Source organism: Tursiops truncatus, chromosome 20, assembly GCF_011762595.2.
Source record: "Tursiops truncatus isolate mTurTru1 chromosome 20, mTurTru1.mat.Y, whole genome shotgun sequence".
NCBI lineage: Eukaryota > Metazoa > Chordata > Mammalia > Artiodactyla > Delphinidae > Tursiops > Tursiops truncatus.
Window position 1 is genome coordinate 20,798,589 of NC_047053.1, and position 13,283 is coordinate 20,811,871.

A 13,283-nucleotide genomic window follows, 5' to 3' on the forward strand; every position below is an offset into this window, starting at 1 on the left:
ACAAACGTCTCAAGGTGTTATGTACAAACTTTTTTTTTTCTAAGACTTTCATAGGGAATTTGAATGTCACAAGAATAGATTTCAGTAGAGCTGTGTGGAGGTCATCTTTGAATACACAGCCATAAATAGTTGGGTTATCTGCATTTAAATATGATAAGTGTGTGGTAAGTGTAGCAGCATCTTAGAGGAGCTCAGAACTTTATGAAGTTTCTAAGAGCCTCTCCATCTTGAAAATATTGACTTTTTAGAATGCTTAAGGTCCTAGCTTAGAGTATCGTTTCGTTTTCACCACTTTGAATTTCTCTTTGAAATATAAGCCTTCTGGGGTTCGAGCAACATGAAGGCAGAGTAGTAAGCATGTAAGCTGAAGCTGTAGCAACCCTCAAGGGATAAAATACAGATATAAGCCCAAGAAGTTGAGGGTTTTAATGCTCACAAGGACAGAAGAGACCACCTTGGGCTGACCTGAGATGGGGAATTGTAACTGATACCTGCACAAAGCTGAGAGCCTGGAAGGGCAAGTCCCTCAATGAAAGGGGAACTAGAAAAAGATTTCCACAGGGGCAAGTGATGAGAGAGTTCTCTTTGACCTGGGTTCTGGGTGACCTCTTGTGAGAAATCCAGGGCCCGAATTTATACTGTGTACGTGAAGAATTCTCCAAACCAGTAAATTAATGTAAAATTGGACCAGAACTGGTGAAACCCAGGGTACCTGGCAGAAGCAAATGCAAAATGGCCTTTATGCAATGGTTTTGAACTTTAAGGCCATCAGGACTCCCATCTGAGAAGAAAATCTCTACTGAAAGTCAGCTCACAATTTAACCAAAAAAAAAACAAGAGGCACAAAAAAAAAAAAAGAGGGAGAGGTGCACTGTGACTGACAGAAGATGCGACAACAAGAGAGAAAGGTGCACTGTGACTGACAGAAGATGCGACAAAGAGGATTGCTATCCCCTTCTATCGAGAACTTGAAATGATAGAATAGTATGAATGAGACTATAAAATATGTTTTAAATGATGAGCAAAAAATTTCAACCTTCCACTTTCCAATCAAGACAGGTATGATCCCATTGCTCAATCTCCTGGAAATACCAGTGTGGGATACTAGTACTTATGGTGAGACATCAGCAATAAAATTACTTAAAGTACCAGTGCACCAAGCCTGCTTGCCAGTTGACTACCTTGCTGCCTCAGCAGTTGACTGCCTCTTTCTCAGCAAAGGGTGTAATGATTTAGAGTGACAATGAGTGAGTCACAGTATAACTTGGCTCAGTCTAGAAGAACAAAACAAGGATTTCTGTGCAGAAGGAATTGGCTCTGTTGCTATAATGAGACTAATGTGTTAAGGGGCTTTTCCAGCACAGAATCCTAAAAGAAACTAACTCAAATTTACATCTCCTCTCTTTTCATTGAAATCTAACCTCCTGTTGGCCCGCAGATCCTCAAGCCAAATATTTGAGGACAGTCAGCATGGGTACGAGAATGCTTTACTTTAGAATTAGGAAAGGGAATTTGGGTCACAGAAATGAGGGCAAATTTCCTACTCTTAAAACCAAAAGGAAACAGTAAATAAATAAATGTCAGTTTACTTCCCTATTTGCATTTCCATTTCACATTCAGTGAAATGAACATCCCAAATAGGAACCCTCATAAAAGAAATTGAATCTTAGTCCAAACCCCTCCCTCAAAAGTATTGTTATCATATTAGGACTAGCAAGTTTTCATTTTCACAAACGTGACATTATAAAAAACAATCTTAAAAATTTTCTATCTAAGCAGAATGTAATAAAGCAGTTTCCATCTGTAGTCAACTATTGATTCTCCATGTTTTCTCCATGGATTCTTTTCTTGCAGGGATGTCATAATAATGGGTATTTTCTCATTAATTGGTATTGCCCAATGGAGAAGATAAGCAAAAACTTGAAAAGAGGTGAAGTTTTTTTTCCCCCCCCGCTATGAGCAGCTCTATTTAATGTCTGCTAGTGCAAGGTGAAACTAATGACTAGCTTAAAGTGGTGGGCTACTTTAGATTTCAACTTCCATTCTGCTCTTGTCCTAGTATGAACAAAAAGAATCAGATCTTAACTTCAACAAGCTTAGACCATAAAGATCCAGATAAAGCCAGGTAAAGATTGATTGGCATTTAAATGTTATGCAAACATAATGTTTAAATTCAAGAGCTCATGCAGGAAAAATTAGTACTTTTCTAGTACTCCAGACCATAAAATCAGGAAAGAAAAAAATGGGGGTTTAGGAAATGAAATTTTGAAAGCAGTGTGAGTTTTAGCTCTTTTGGCTAATTTGATATCAAAGTAGGACAGATAAATCAAACCTAGTCGCCAAAACTGTAATGTAACATTTAGTACAAAAACTTTTCATTAAAAACATCGTCAAACTACTTATTGGCTTATAGTCTTTTTGAAACATTATTGAAAGACACTGTTCGCTCTTAAAATGTAAAATAGGTTATACCTTAGATACCTACTAGAAATTTGACCTAGAAAATTTTTTCAGCTGTACTAATAATGTTGGTTGTAAAAGCCTTTGTGAATTCAACTTATCAATATTACACAAAGTAAAGCTTAGCTTGCCCCCGTTGGGAGCTTCTCTTGAGTTTATTTATATCATATAATTATATTCCTTAAAAAGAAAAGAGAATTGATCCCCTCTATTTAAATAAAACAGAAACCTTAACAAATGTCTAAATGAATTTTCTCTGAGTTTTCTCTGACTTTGATATCCTTGTTTTTCATTTCATCTGTGTCAGTTGCTTAGAAACATTTTCCCAATATACTCCTTCAAACTTGATACCTGGCAACTGACTGCTTCTTCAAGTCAGTGTCTGCAAAAAGACAGTAGAACGATGATATAACACGTGTTCATCCCAATCTTTGTATAGATGCTGTAGTGTTCTCACAGCTGCTTGGCCTCCTTTTTCACCAGGCTGTAAACTCTTGTGAGAACATGGATAGCACCGTTCTTTCAAATTTTAATTTTATCGGGATTATAAAAATACAACCTAGAGTCAACTAGTTCTGTAGTTAGCTAAGAAAAACCCAGTCCCCAGCCTTCTGTCACCACTTATGGCCGTCGTCTACATACATATTTCCAATCCTCCTGTTTTCCTGATAGAGCTGTCTTAGAATTTGCTTTAATCAGTGTTCATTGTTTATGTTGTTATGATTATATATACTCCTCATAGCTGAGCTATATAGTGTGATTATTTTTTTCTCCATAAAATTTTTATAAGTAATTAGATATTTACACATTAATACCTGTCTTTTTGTTTAATTTTTTTTTTTTTTAATGAGATCAGCTTATGGATTATAGTATGGGACAGACTGGGAAGGTGCCAGGACCTATAGTGATGAGCTTCCGAGGAATAGACCAACAAACAGACAGAAGTAGCCCAGACAGACAGACAGAAGGACAGGGAAACAAAGCCAAATGGGTAAGAGGCTTAGGCCCAGCCTCAGCAGCTGTGTCTGGCCTCCAGATCCAGCTCTGCCCTGGGGACCTGGGGGAAGAGCACGGCTGGCAGGGGCCTCAGTTCTTGTAGGGCCCCCTCTCCTCACTCCCTCCTACCCTCACCAGCAGGCTGGGACCTTTGACGGGTGTTATTTCTGGGGCTAGGGAATGGTTGATCTGGAGTCAGGGGCAGAGGGTCAAGGCTCTTGGAGGCTCCCTGGGGAGGTGGAGGCCTGGGTAGTATGGGGATAGCAGCAGCACTGGGGGGATTCTGATCAGGCAACAGGCGCCTGGGGTGGGGCACTGCTCAGCAGGGCGCCTATATCTAGGGCAGGCCCCCCACCCTGCCCACCACACCAACATGGTGCAATAAATAGAGTTTCAAGTAGTAAGTCAGTGTCAGGTAGGAGATCTGGGGGCTGGCAGACAGGCAGGGGCTTGAGAGAGGCCCCAGTCGGCCCACCAAGTGTTCTTAGTGGGCTCCAGCTATATCAAGTCTGTCTGTGTGCACTGGAGTAGGGACCTGGCCCCTGTGTCCACATAGGGGCTCAGCCCCTCAGACCAGTGCCAAAGCCTGCTCAGTGGGGCAGAAGCAGGGCAGCATGGTGCCTACAGCATCCACGATGGCTGCCAGGTGCTCGTCCTGCGCCTGGGGCCCACAGAGCTGCCTGAAGTCTGCCAGGCGCAGCAAGTACTCAAGACTGTGGCCAGAGAAGCCTCAGCAGGCCAGGATCTGCGTAGCAATGGCCTCCTCAGGCGCAGGGCCCAGGTAACCAGGGTTCTGCGGGGTGGCCACGTAGGCCAGTGCCTTGAGTGGTTGGTCAGGGGCATCTTGAGGGCAGAAGGTGACCTCCTTGGTATCATAGCTACCAAGCACTGCCTCCCACACGTTCAAGTACTTCAGGGCCTCATTGACCTGCTCACCTTGCACCTGGTACGCCACACCCCAAGTGCAGCCCTCACGATCTTCAGGGAGGGTCACCACACGACCAGGCATCTTGTCACTGCCCTGATGGAAGGTGTCTCCCTGTCAGAGGCGGCCGCTGTAGCGGTGCACGAAGCCCACACGGCTGTCGCTGTAGGCAAAGTCAGGCCTCCACACCAGGGAGCCGTACCCGGAAATCCACAGCGCTTGGGGGCCGCCGTCGTCCTGGGGGTGGGGTGTTCTGGGCTGCCAACTCCTGCTTCATGGTGCCAGCCACAGGACGGGCCCGGGCCGCCTCCAGGGCTGGTCTCTGGTGTGGGCACGGCAGGACCGACAGATGTACCCACCTGGCCTGGCACTGCTTGGCCGCTCCTGTTTGTTTAATTTTTTGTGTTAACTGTAATTCATTCCCAAATTGCAGTGAGATCAGACCCTTCAAGATAGTCTTAATCGGTTTCACTTTCTTATAGTCTCCTTTTGGAGTCTTTTGACTGTGTCAGTCTGAACTGACTTCCTTCAACACCTGGAACTGTCATCCTGGGATCTCCCTTCATAATAGCCCTGGGGATTCATTCCCTTCGCCTGTCTGGTATGTTGGGTCTCCTATTGTATTTTTCTTTCCTTGGTTTACTCCTTCATTTTGATGAAAAACGTCCTCTAGTAGCTTCCTAAGAATAAGTATGTAGAGAATAAAGTTTTTGAGACTTCACATGTTTTAAAATGTCTTTTTTGTCTTCACACTTGTCTGATGGTTTCTGTATATCATTCTCGGTTAGGAAAATAATTTGCTTCCTAGTCTGAAGCCATTCTGATTGTTGATCCTTTTCTGTGCCATGTTCTTTCTCAGTGAAAGCTTGTACAATCCTTTCTTTATCCTCCATGTTCTGAAGTTTCACAGTGATGTGCCTTGGTGTGTGTGTCTCTTTCACCCATTTTACTAGGTACTTTTTGGGCTCTTTCAATGTAGAAACTTGTATCCTTCAGTTCTGGGAGTTTTTCTTTTTTATACGTTTCCCTCCATTTTCTCTGTCTCTCTTATTGGAAGTCTTGCTATTTGAATGTTGACCCTCCTGGACCGATCTCTCTTTTTTTGGTCCTATTTTCCATCTCTTTCTCCTTTTGCTCTACTTTCTAAAAACATTTTATGAAAAATTTTTAACTCTACGAAAGTAAGCAAAGTAGTGTGATGAGTCCCTGTGTGCCCATCATTTGGCTTCAATAATTATCAACCCATAGTTAATATTGTTTCATCTATACCCCTGTCCACAGCATATTGTTTTGACGTGAATCTTAGACATTTATTTCATATGTAAATATTTCAATATATATGTTTAAAACAGATGGTGTCTTATTAAAAACATAACCACAATAACTGTGCACATTAAAAAATTAACAAGAATTTGTTAACATCAAATATCCAGTCCTCAAGTTTTCAATTATCTCCATATCTTAAACTTTTTTGTTTGTTTTTATTATTACTGTTTGTTTGAATCAGTAAAGTGCACATATTATGATGGGTTGATGTCTCATAAGGTTTCTTAGCTACACTGTTCAGTATGATAGCCACTAGCCACTTATGGCTATATAAATTGAAATTAATTAAAATAAAATAAAAAATTCATTTCCTCAGTTGCATCAGCCACATTTCAAATGTTCGCATGGCTGGTGCTTACTAGATTGGGCAGTGCAGAAGTAGAACGTTTCCATCATTACAGAAAGTTCTGTTGGACAGTGCTGATCTATGGCCACCCTCTCTTTTTCTTTTATGTTTGGTTTTCAGCAGCTTGACTGTTATGGACCTAGGTGTTTTCATTGTATTTATCTGGCTTCGGGTTCACTGAGCTTGGATCTGTAAATTGATAGTTTCTGCCAAATTTGGGAAATTTTTTTTCCATTATTTCTTTAAATTTTTTTCTGCCTCAGCATCTCTATTCCCTCCTTTCAGACCTCCACTTACACATACGTGTAAGCACTCGATATTGTCCCTGAGATCACTAAGGGTGGTTTTTAGTTGTTATTGTTTTCTTCCTTTCTGTTCTTCAGATGGGGTGATTCCTGTTGATCTGTCTTCAAGTATACAGACTCTCCTTTTATAGGCTACAATGTTCTGTTACATCCATTCAGTATAACTTTCATTTCAGATATTGTACTTTTCGGGACTTCCCTGGCAGTCCAGTGGTTAAGACTCTGCACTTCCACTGCAGGGGGCACAGGTTCAGGCCCTGGTCTGGGAACTAAGATCCCACAGGCCGCACGGCACGGCCAAAAAAAAATACAAACAGCAACAGATACTGTACTTTTCAGTTCTAGGACTTCCATTTGGTTCTTTGTTAAAATTCCCCATCTGTTCACTCAGGAGTGCAACTGAAGAACCCTGTTTCACAGCCTACTCTTCCTTTATTCAACTTCCACCCTTTGGCCATCCCTTGGGCCTAAGGATATGCTTACTGACCCTCAGGAAAAGTGACCAGTAGAAGTATTTCAAGAAGGCCCTGGAAACAGTGTTAGGGCTTTTAAGCCAGGAAATTCTATGTGTTCTACCTGGGCATGTCTCTTTGGCCGTGTGGATTCTTCTATACAGGGGTTTGGAGGAGGCCAGAGGAAGATCAGAGTATGGTCCTCTAAACCATGAGGGCCAGGTTAGGAGCTCCAGTTACCCATCACCGAGGGTAGCTGGAATCCTCTATGTCAGTACTTTCATGTCTTTCTTTAGGGGCTGGCTTAATTTTTCAAAAAATTATCCTTGCCTCTCCTGTTTAGAATATAAAGAGTTTCTAGCAGCCTCCTGGGAGCTAAATTGGGAAAGAGGGCTGGAGAGTCTCAGCATTCAGTATATGCATAAATTCACTTCCTTCACCACCCCTCAGCCATGCCTGGCATCCCCTTCAAAGTGCCATCTATCTTACTATTTTATTTATTTTATTTTTTATATATTTATTTATTTTTGGCTGCATTGGGTCTTTGTTGCTGCGCACAGGCTTTCTCTAGTTGTGGCGAGCGGGGGCTACTCTTTGTTGGGGTGCACTGGCTTCTCATTGCGGTGGCTTCTCTTGTGGAGCACAGGCTCTAGGTGCACAGGCTTCAGTAGTTGTGGCACGTGGGCTCAGTAGTTGTGGCGCACGGGCTTAGTTGCTCCGTGGCATGTGGGATCTTCCCAGACCAGGGCTCAAACCTGTGTCCCCTGCGTTGGCAGGCGGATTCTTAACCACTGCACCACCAGGGAAGTCCCAAAGTGCCATCTAATTTTCTCTGAAAGAATCAATCTTTTAGTTTTATTGAGGGGCTGAGGTAGCTTAGAATGGTGGGGGGATCTAGGGCTGTAAGTTTCTTGATCCTCTTTCTTTTAACATCCCCTCCCCCCATTTCCCCTCCATACAGTTCCAGAGGCGCTACCAGTCCTAAGCCTTTGAGAATTCTGTGGTATTTTTGCTAACACCATTTGTTTCACAGTTACTGAGATTTTGTTGCTGTTTTATTTTCTCTTCCCCATCTTTATGAATTTATACCTTTAAATTTTTTCCCTTTAATTATGGCAGAATTTCTTCCAGGAGAAAGAAAATTTAAATGTGATTTTAAGTCTACTATCTTTACCTGAAAGCCTGATGGCCCCTTCATAAAAATTCTTCTTTCCTTCTATACTACTTTATGGTTAGAGGTTAACCTATGGATAAAGAATTGGTCCTTTAGTGTATATGATTTTTATTATCTATCTCTGTATCCCCTTTATACCCCACATAAGTGTAGTTTAATAAGAGGATGGATATTAATTAGGGAAAAGCCATAATGTCTTGGTTTTTTCTTTAAATGTCTCTTCTAAAACAAGGCATTCATCTAAATACTAAATACTTATAAATACTTCTAAAACAAGTATTCATCAACTGTGTTCATTTAACCTTTGAATGATTAGGGCAGGAAGTGCTGAGGGTGCTAGCTGCAAAGGACACAGTCTTACAATCCCATTTATTCATATCTTTAAGATCTTTGTCAGCCAAAAGGGTTTTTTTGTTTGTTTTCTTTGGCTGCATCGGGTCTTAGTTGCGGCACCCGGGCGCTAGAGTGCGGGCTTAGTTGCCCCACAGCATGTGGGATCTTAGTTCCCTGACCACAGATCAAACCCGCATCCCCTGCATTGGAAGGCGGATTCTTAACCACTGGACCATCAGGGAAGTCCCCAAAAGTTTTTTGTTTTTTGGGTTTTTTTGCCAGTGTATGGCCCTGAGAAAAGTGTGTCCCTTGCTACTCCTATATTGCAGTCCCAGCCTGTGAGACAATCAGTTGCAGATGGTGCCTGTCCCTAATATTGCATGTCTTCCATATGTCTGTTCACACTCAGAAAGCCCACAGCTGTAGCTATTGTACCAGCAAAACTGGTAAATGCTTCCAAACGGAAGACCTTTTCAGCAGCTTCCATCAAAGGAAGCAAACCAGCTTGGCATTTACTGACTTTTCTTGACTGTTGTGCAAGCCAAACAACCTCAGTATTAAAGCCTCCTTTGCTCTTCCGGGATCCACAGTTGAGGACAGTGCACTCTGATTGCTTTTATGGAACCACATGCTGCTTGAATAGACGTTGAGTCCTTGAGGTGGTGGATCTTAGGAGAACTATAAGAGATTCCCAGGTCACAGATAGATCCAATGCTGAAAATAACCCCTGTAGACAGGACAGAATCTGAAATATTCCATTAGCAGTATGTAGGTAATGGTTATGAAAGATCTTGGTTATGAAAGATGAAAATATTTTACCACCAAAGAAAAAATTGTTTTTTTCTGATTGCTGCTTCAAATTTGATATATTTTTCATGTCACATCAGGACTATAAATGTTTCTTTTAATCTCATCTGAGAAATAGGGTATCTTATATACTAGATGTTCCTTTTTCACTAGGTTGGCCTTAGTAAGAACCCTCTTTATCCTTTTTGTCTGGATAATCAAGATTCTGCTAGACAGTATCTTTTGTCTTTCTATAACCAGAACTCAACTACTGGCCTCTGGGACTCTCTTTTAGGATATGTTTGTTTTTTAATTTTTATTTATTTATTTTGGCTGCGTTGGGTCTTCGTTGCTGCGCGTGGGCTTTCTCTAGTTGCGGTGAGCGGGGGCTACTCTTCGTTGTAATGCACAGGTTTCTCCTTGCGGTGGCTTCTCTTTGTTGTGGAGCGTGGGCTCTAGGCGCACGGGCTTCAGTAGTTGCGGCATGCAGACTCAGTAGTTGTGGCTTGCAGGCTCTAGAGCACAGTAGTTGCTCCTCAGCATGTGGAATCTTCCTGGACCAGGGATTGAACCTGTGTCCCCTGAGTTGGCAGGCGGATTGTTTTTCACTGCGCCAGCAGGGAAGTCCCAGGAATATGCTTAATAGCGACGGCCCTGCTTGAATAACCACACATAAGCAGTAGATAAGAATTCTGTATTCTGAGGGACTTCCCTGGTAGTCCAGTGGTTAAGACTGTGCTTTCACAGCAGGGGCTGCGGGTTCGAAGCCTGGTCGGGGAACTAAGGTTCCACATGCTGTGTCGCTCTGTCTCAGCAGAGGGCCACGCTGCTCCGCCTTCCCCGGGGGAATCTGCACAAACCTTGAACTTTTCCGGGGTTCAGAGTCTCCGATGTCTCTTCTTCCTCGCCGCCCCCGCCCTGCCCCCGGATGCCCGATGTCTCGGTGCAGCCGGGCATCTGCTCGCTCTCTGGCTCGCTCTCTCTCGGAGTCAGTTTGGGTGAGCGGAGCACCGCGCCTGCCTGGGCTCCGGCCCCTCCCCGATTCCCCGTGGTCACGTGGCCCCGGAGCGCGCGGCCCACGATTCGCGCGCCACGGAGAGGCCCCCCAACTCCTGCCTCGCGCCCCAGCTTCCCCTCCCCTGTCCACGTGTCCATTACGCATCCCCAGCCTGGGAGCGCGCGCGTCTCCTTAATGAGACTTGGGCAAGGGCCGACCTCACGATTCCGCTAACCCCTGTTTCATGTTTTATTTTTCCTCCCCAGAGCAGGCTAGCGCTGGGGCCCCAGTGGGGCCGGCCGGCTGCAGCGGCCACATTCCCTCCCCCACCCCGGAAGACGCCACCGCAGACACTGTTGTCCCTTTTCAAAGGATGCTCTCTCCTCGCTGGTGGCCAGAGGTGTTTTACAGCCTCTCGGACAGAGGCGCGCATAGAGGGTACCCTATCCCCACCCCAGAGTGTGCGTGGGGCTCTTCGGAGCCCTGGGTGGGAATCAGCCGAGCTGTCGCGCCCAGCCCCTCTCGGGCCGCGCCGGACCTCGCCGGCTCAGCTTCGTTTGGGGATGGGTCCGGGACGCACGCAGCTCCTGGAAAATCTGTCCGCTGCTGGGGGTGGAGGGACACGAAGAGGAAGGGACATGCCTTCCTACAAGTTGTTTTGCCAGCCTTTAAAGGGACATGGGGGTGGGGGTGGGGAACCGTCCTCTTGCACACTCACCCAGGCATCTGCCGAGGGGGAGGGGTGGGGGGGGGTGGCGTTCTTTCCCACCGTCAGGCCCGTTCCATTCGAGCGCAACCCAGATCAGACGAGTCAACCGTCAACTGTCAGCCAGGCATTGGATCAATAGAAATGATTTTATAGCATCATTGGGTATCACGCCCCAACCCCCAAGGACCGGCTCTCAATCCCACTCTACTCTGGAGGGAGAGGGTCTTCAATCCTATGGACATAGCTCGTATGCCGGGGGTGTGTGTGTGGATCTTCAGGGTCACCGCCCCGCCCCCCCCCCGCCCCCCATATCTCTTCACTCAACCAGACAGAGTGTGGGAAGAGGTAGGTCAGAGCAAGGCCAGCTGGGGCGCTTCGTCTCTGTCCCTCATCTGTCTCAGTGCTAGAACTCTCGATACTGAGTTTCCTTTTCATCTAGAAAAGTGACATTTTCTTTTTGGAAAATGGGCTTGGAGCCTTCCCGGAAGCCTCCCTCCTCCCCGGCTGCTGGCTCTTGCCGCCTCAGCTTGGCACGGGGGCTTGCGGAGAGCGGCTCTCGTCCCTCCCCATAGCCCACGTCTGTCTGGAGCTCGGAGGTGCAGTGTGGGGAGGGCTGGCCGGGCTGTTGGCGGCCCTGGGGATGGAAGGTGCTGGAGTCGTCAAGGAAGATGATTCTCATTAGGCCCCTAATGCCTGATGGCAACTAGCGTCACCCAAGGGCTTATTCACCATCCCACTGAGAGGCGAGCCAGCCTCTGTGTGGGAGAAAGGGGGAAAGAAACCACCACCTGAGACTGGCCTGGGGTGGGGGTGGGGGTCCAGGAGGAGGAGGACGAAAGCAGGGAGGTCTCCTACCTCTGCCCACCTTCGCACAAGGAAGGGGCACGGGGCTTGTAAAGAGTAAGTCCAGAGGACAGACACAAGTTTGCTTTTCTGAGCTGAGGACCCACTGCTCCAGTGATGTGGGTCAGCGATTTCAGTCCACTCTCCCAGCTTCCTCTGCAGACTGGGCACAGTGTTCCGGTTCTTCTCTCTAGCCCTGCTCCCGTAACCCAGAGCCCTTAGATAATAGGAATCCAATCTCCCTCTGCCCACTCAGTTTCCCCTTCCTCCCTCCCTCTCTTCCCTCTCCCTCCCTTTCACAATATGATGAATATTTCTGGTACCACAGCCACTGCTCACAAGGGTGAGCAAGACGGACGTAGCCTGTCCTCGTGGAACTTCCATTCTAGAGGGGAAGACAGACACTAAGCTTGTGATTGATTACAAGCTGTGATAAGTTGTGATAAGTATGTGGCATAAAAATGCATGCATTTTTGCTCATCTTATGGAGAAGACTGAGACCCAGAGTCAGGAAGGGTTGGGGGTCGGGGGCAGCCTGCTATCATTAGGTAATATGTAATTTCAGCCTCAGATTCTTCTGGTACCTTCTATGTGGATCCACCTTCATGGACCCTAGAACAACCCCAGCCTTCTGCCAGGCAGCCGGGCAGAAGTTGGGCCCATCAGGGACCCACACAAAAACTGCCTGACCTGCCACGACGGTGGACCTGGTGACATCTGCCCCTGTTTTTCAGGACCCCTGCCCACAGAAGAAGATAGGACAGGTCAATGTGGGCCTTCACTAAGGGGAGCTCACTGTTTGTGTGTGTGTGTGGGGGTGCACAGTCGCACCTTGGACAGCAGGATGAGGAGCTGCTTCTGGCAAAGGGACTTGGTGCCGCGGGGACACACGCGCCGCTGCGCCGACACGGGCCAGCTGTCCCCGGGCTCGTGGACCTCCCGCTTCTGCCGGATCAGGCTGCTGACCAGTGCCGCCATGGCGCCCCGGGAGGAGACACCCCCAAACCGGCAGGCTCCCGGAGCGCGCTGGGCCACCCCGGAGAAGCCCGCTAGCTCACCAGGACATGCTCTTGACTCTCCAGTCCGACTCGCCGCCTCACCCACGGGATCTGAGGATAAGCCCTAGACGACCCCCACCCCAGGCACCAGCTCCCACCCTTGGGCCTCGTGCTAGCTTCGCCAGACCCAGCAGCCTATGTACCTCTCAGTTGACCCCACCCTCGACCTTTGCCCCCCACAGAAAACTCCCCCTTCTCTGATCTCCAGTGTCCCTGTCCCCCACTAACACTATCCCAAAGCCAAGACCCTCAAATTTTCCAGGATGTGGTTCCAATATCCCCAGGCACCTTTCCACCCTATTTCTGGGCCCTGCACTCCTGCCAAAGCCACTCTTGTAATTTTAAGGGTGTGGGTCCTTAGCTTTGGGGATATTAGCTCACCCCACCCCTGCTGGGGTGCTGCCAGTGTCTAGGGAGAACCCAACCTTGGTGTCTTTTCCTTTGCCACCCACTAAGTGAAGGATCCCCCACTTTTTTTCACTGAAATCCCAAAACAATGTATGCCTTGAAATATCCAGACTGTCGCCAATCAGCAAGAAGAGGTTCCCAGACCCTGTCTCTGGACGATACCGC

The 13,283-nt window shown here is 46.7% G+C and overlaps 1 protein-coding gene and 1 pseudogene across 1 annotated transcript in view; one reads left to right on the top strand and one right to left on the bottom strand.

Annotated features, from left to right (window-relative positions):
* LOC117309397 (AP-2 complex subunit beta-like) overlaps positions 1 to 5,102 on the top strand; it is a 74,861-nt gene extending 69,759 nt beyond the window's left edge. The window contains 1 exon segment of the mRNA XM_033846802.2: positions 4,864 to 5,102. Within this exon segment, the coding sequence (XP_033702693.1) occupies positions 4,864 to 4,898 (35 nt within the window). The 3' untranslated portion in view covers positions 4,899 to 5,102.
* Positions 3,880 to 4,771, bottom strand: LOC117309399 (glutathione-specific gamma-glutamylcyclotransferase 1-like; annotated as a pseudogene).
* Positions 5,103 to 13,283: the final 8,181 nt, after the last annotated feature.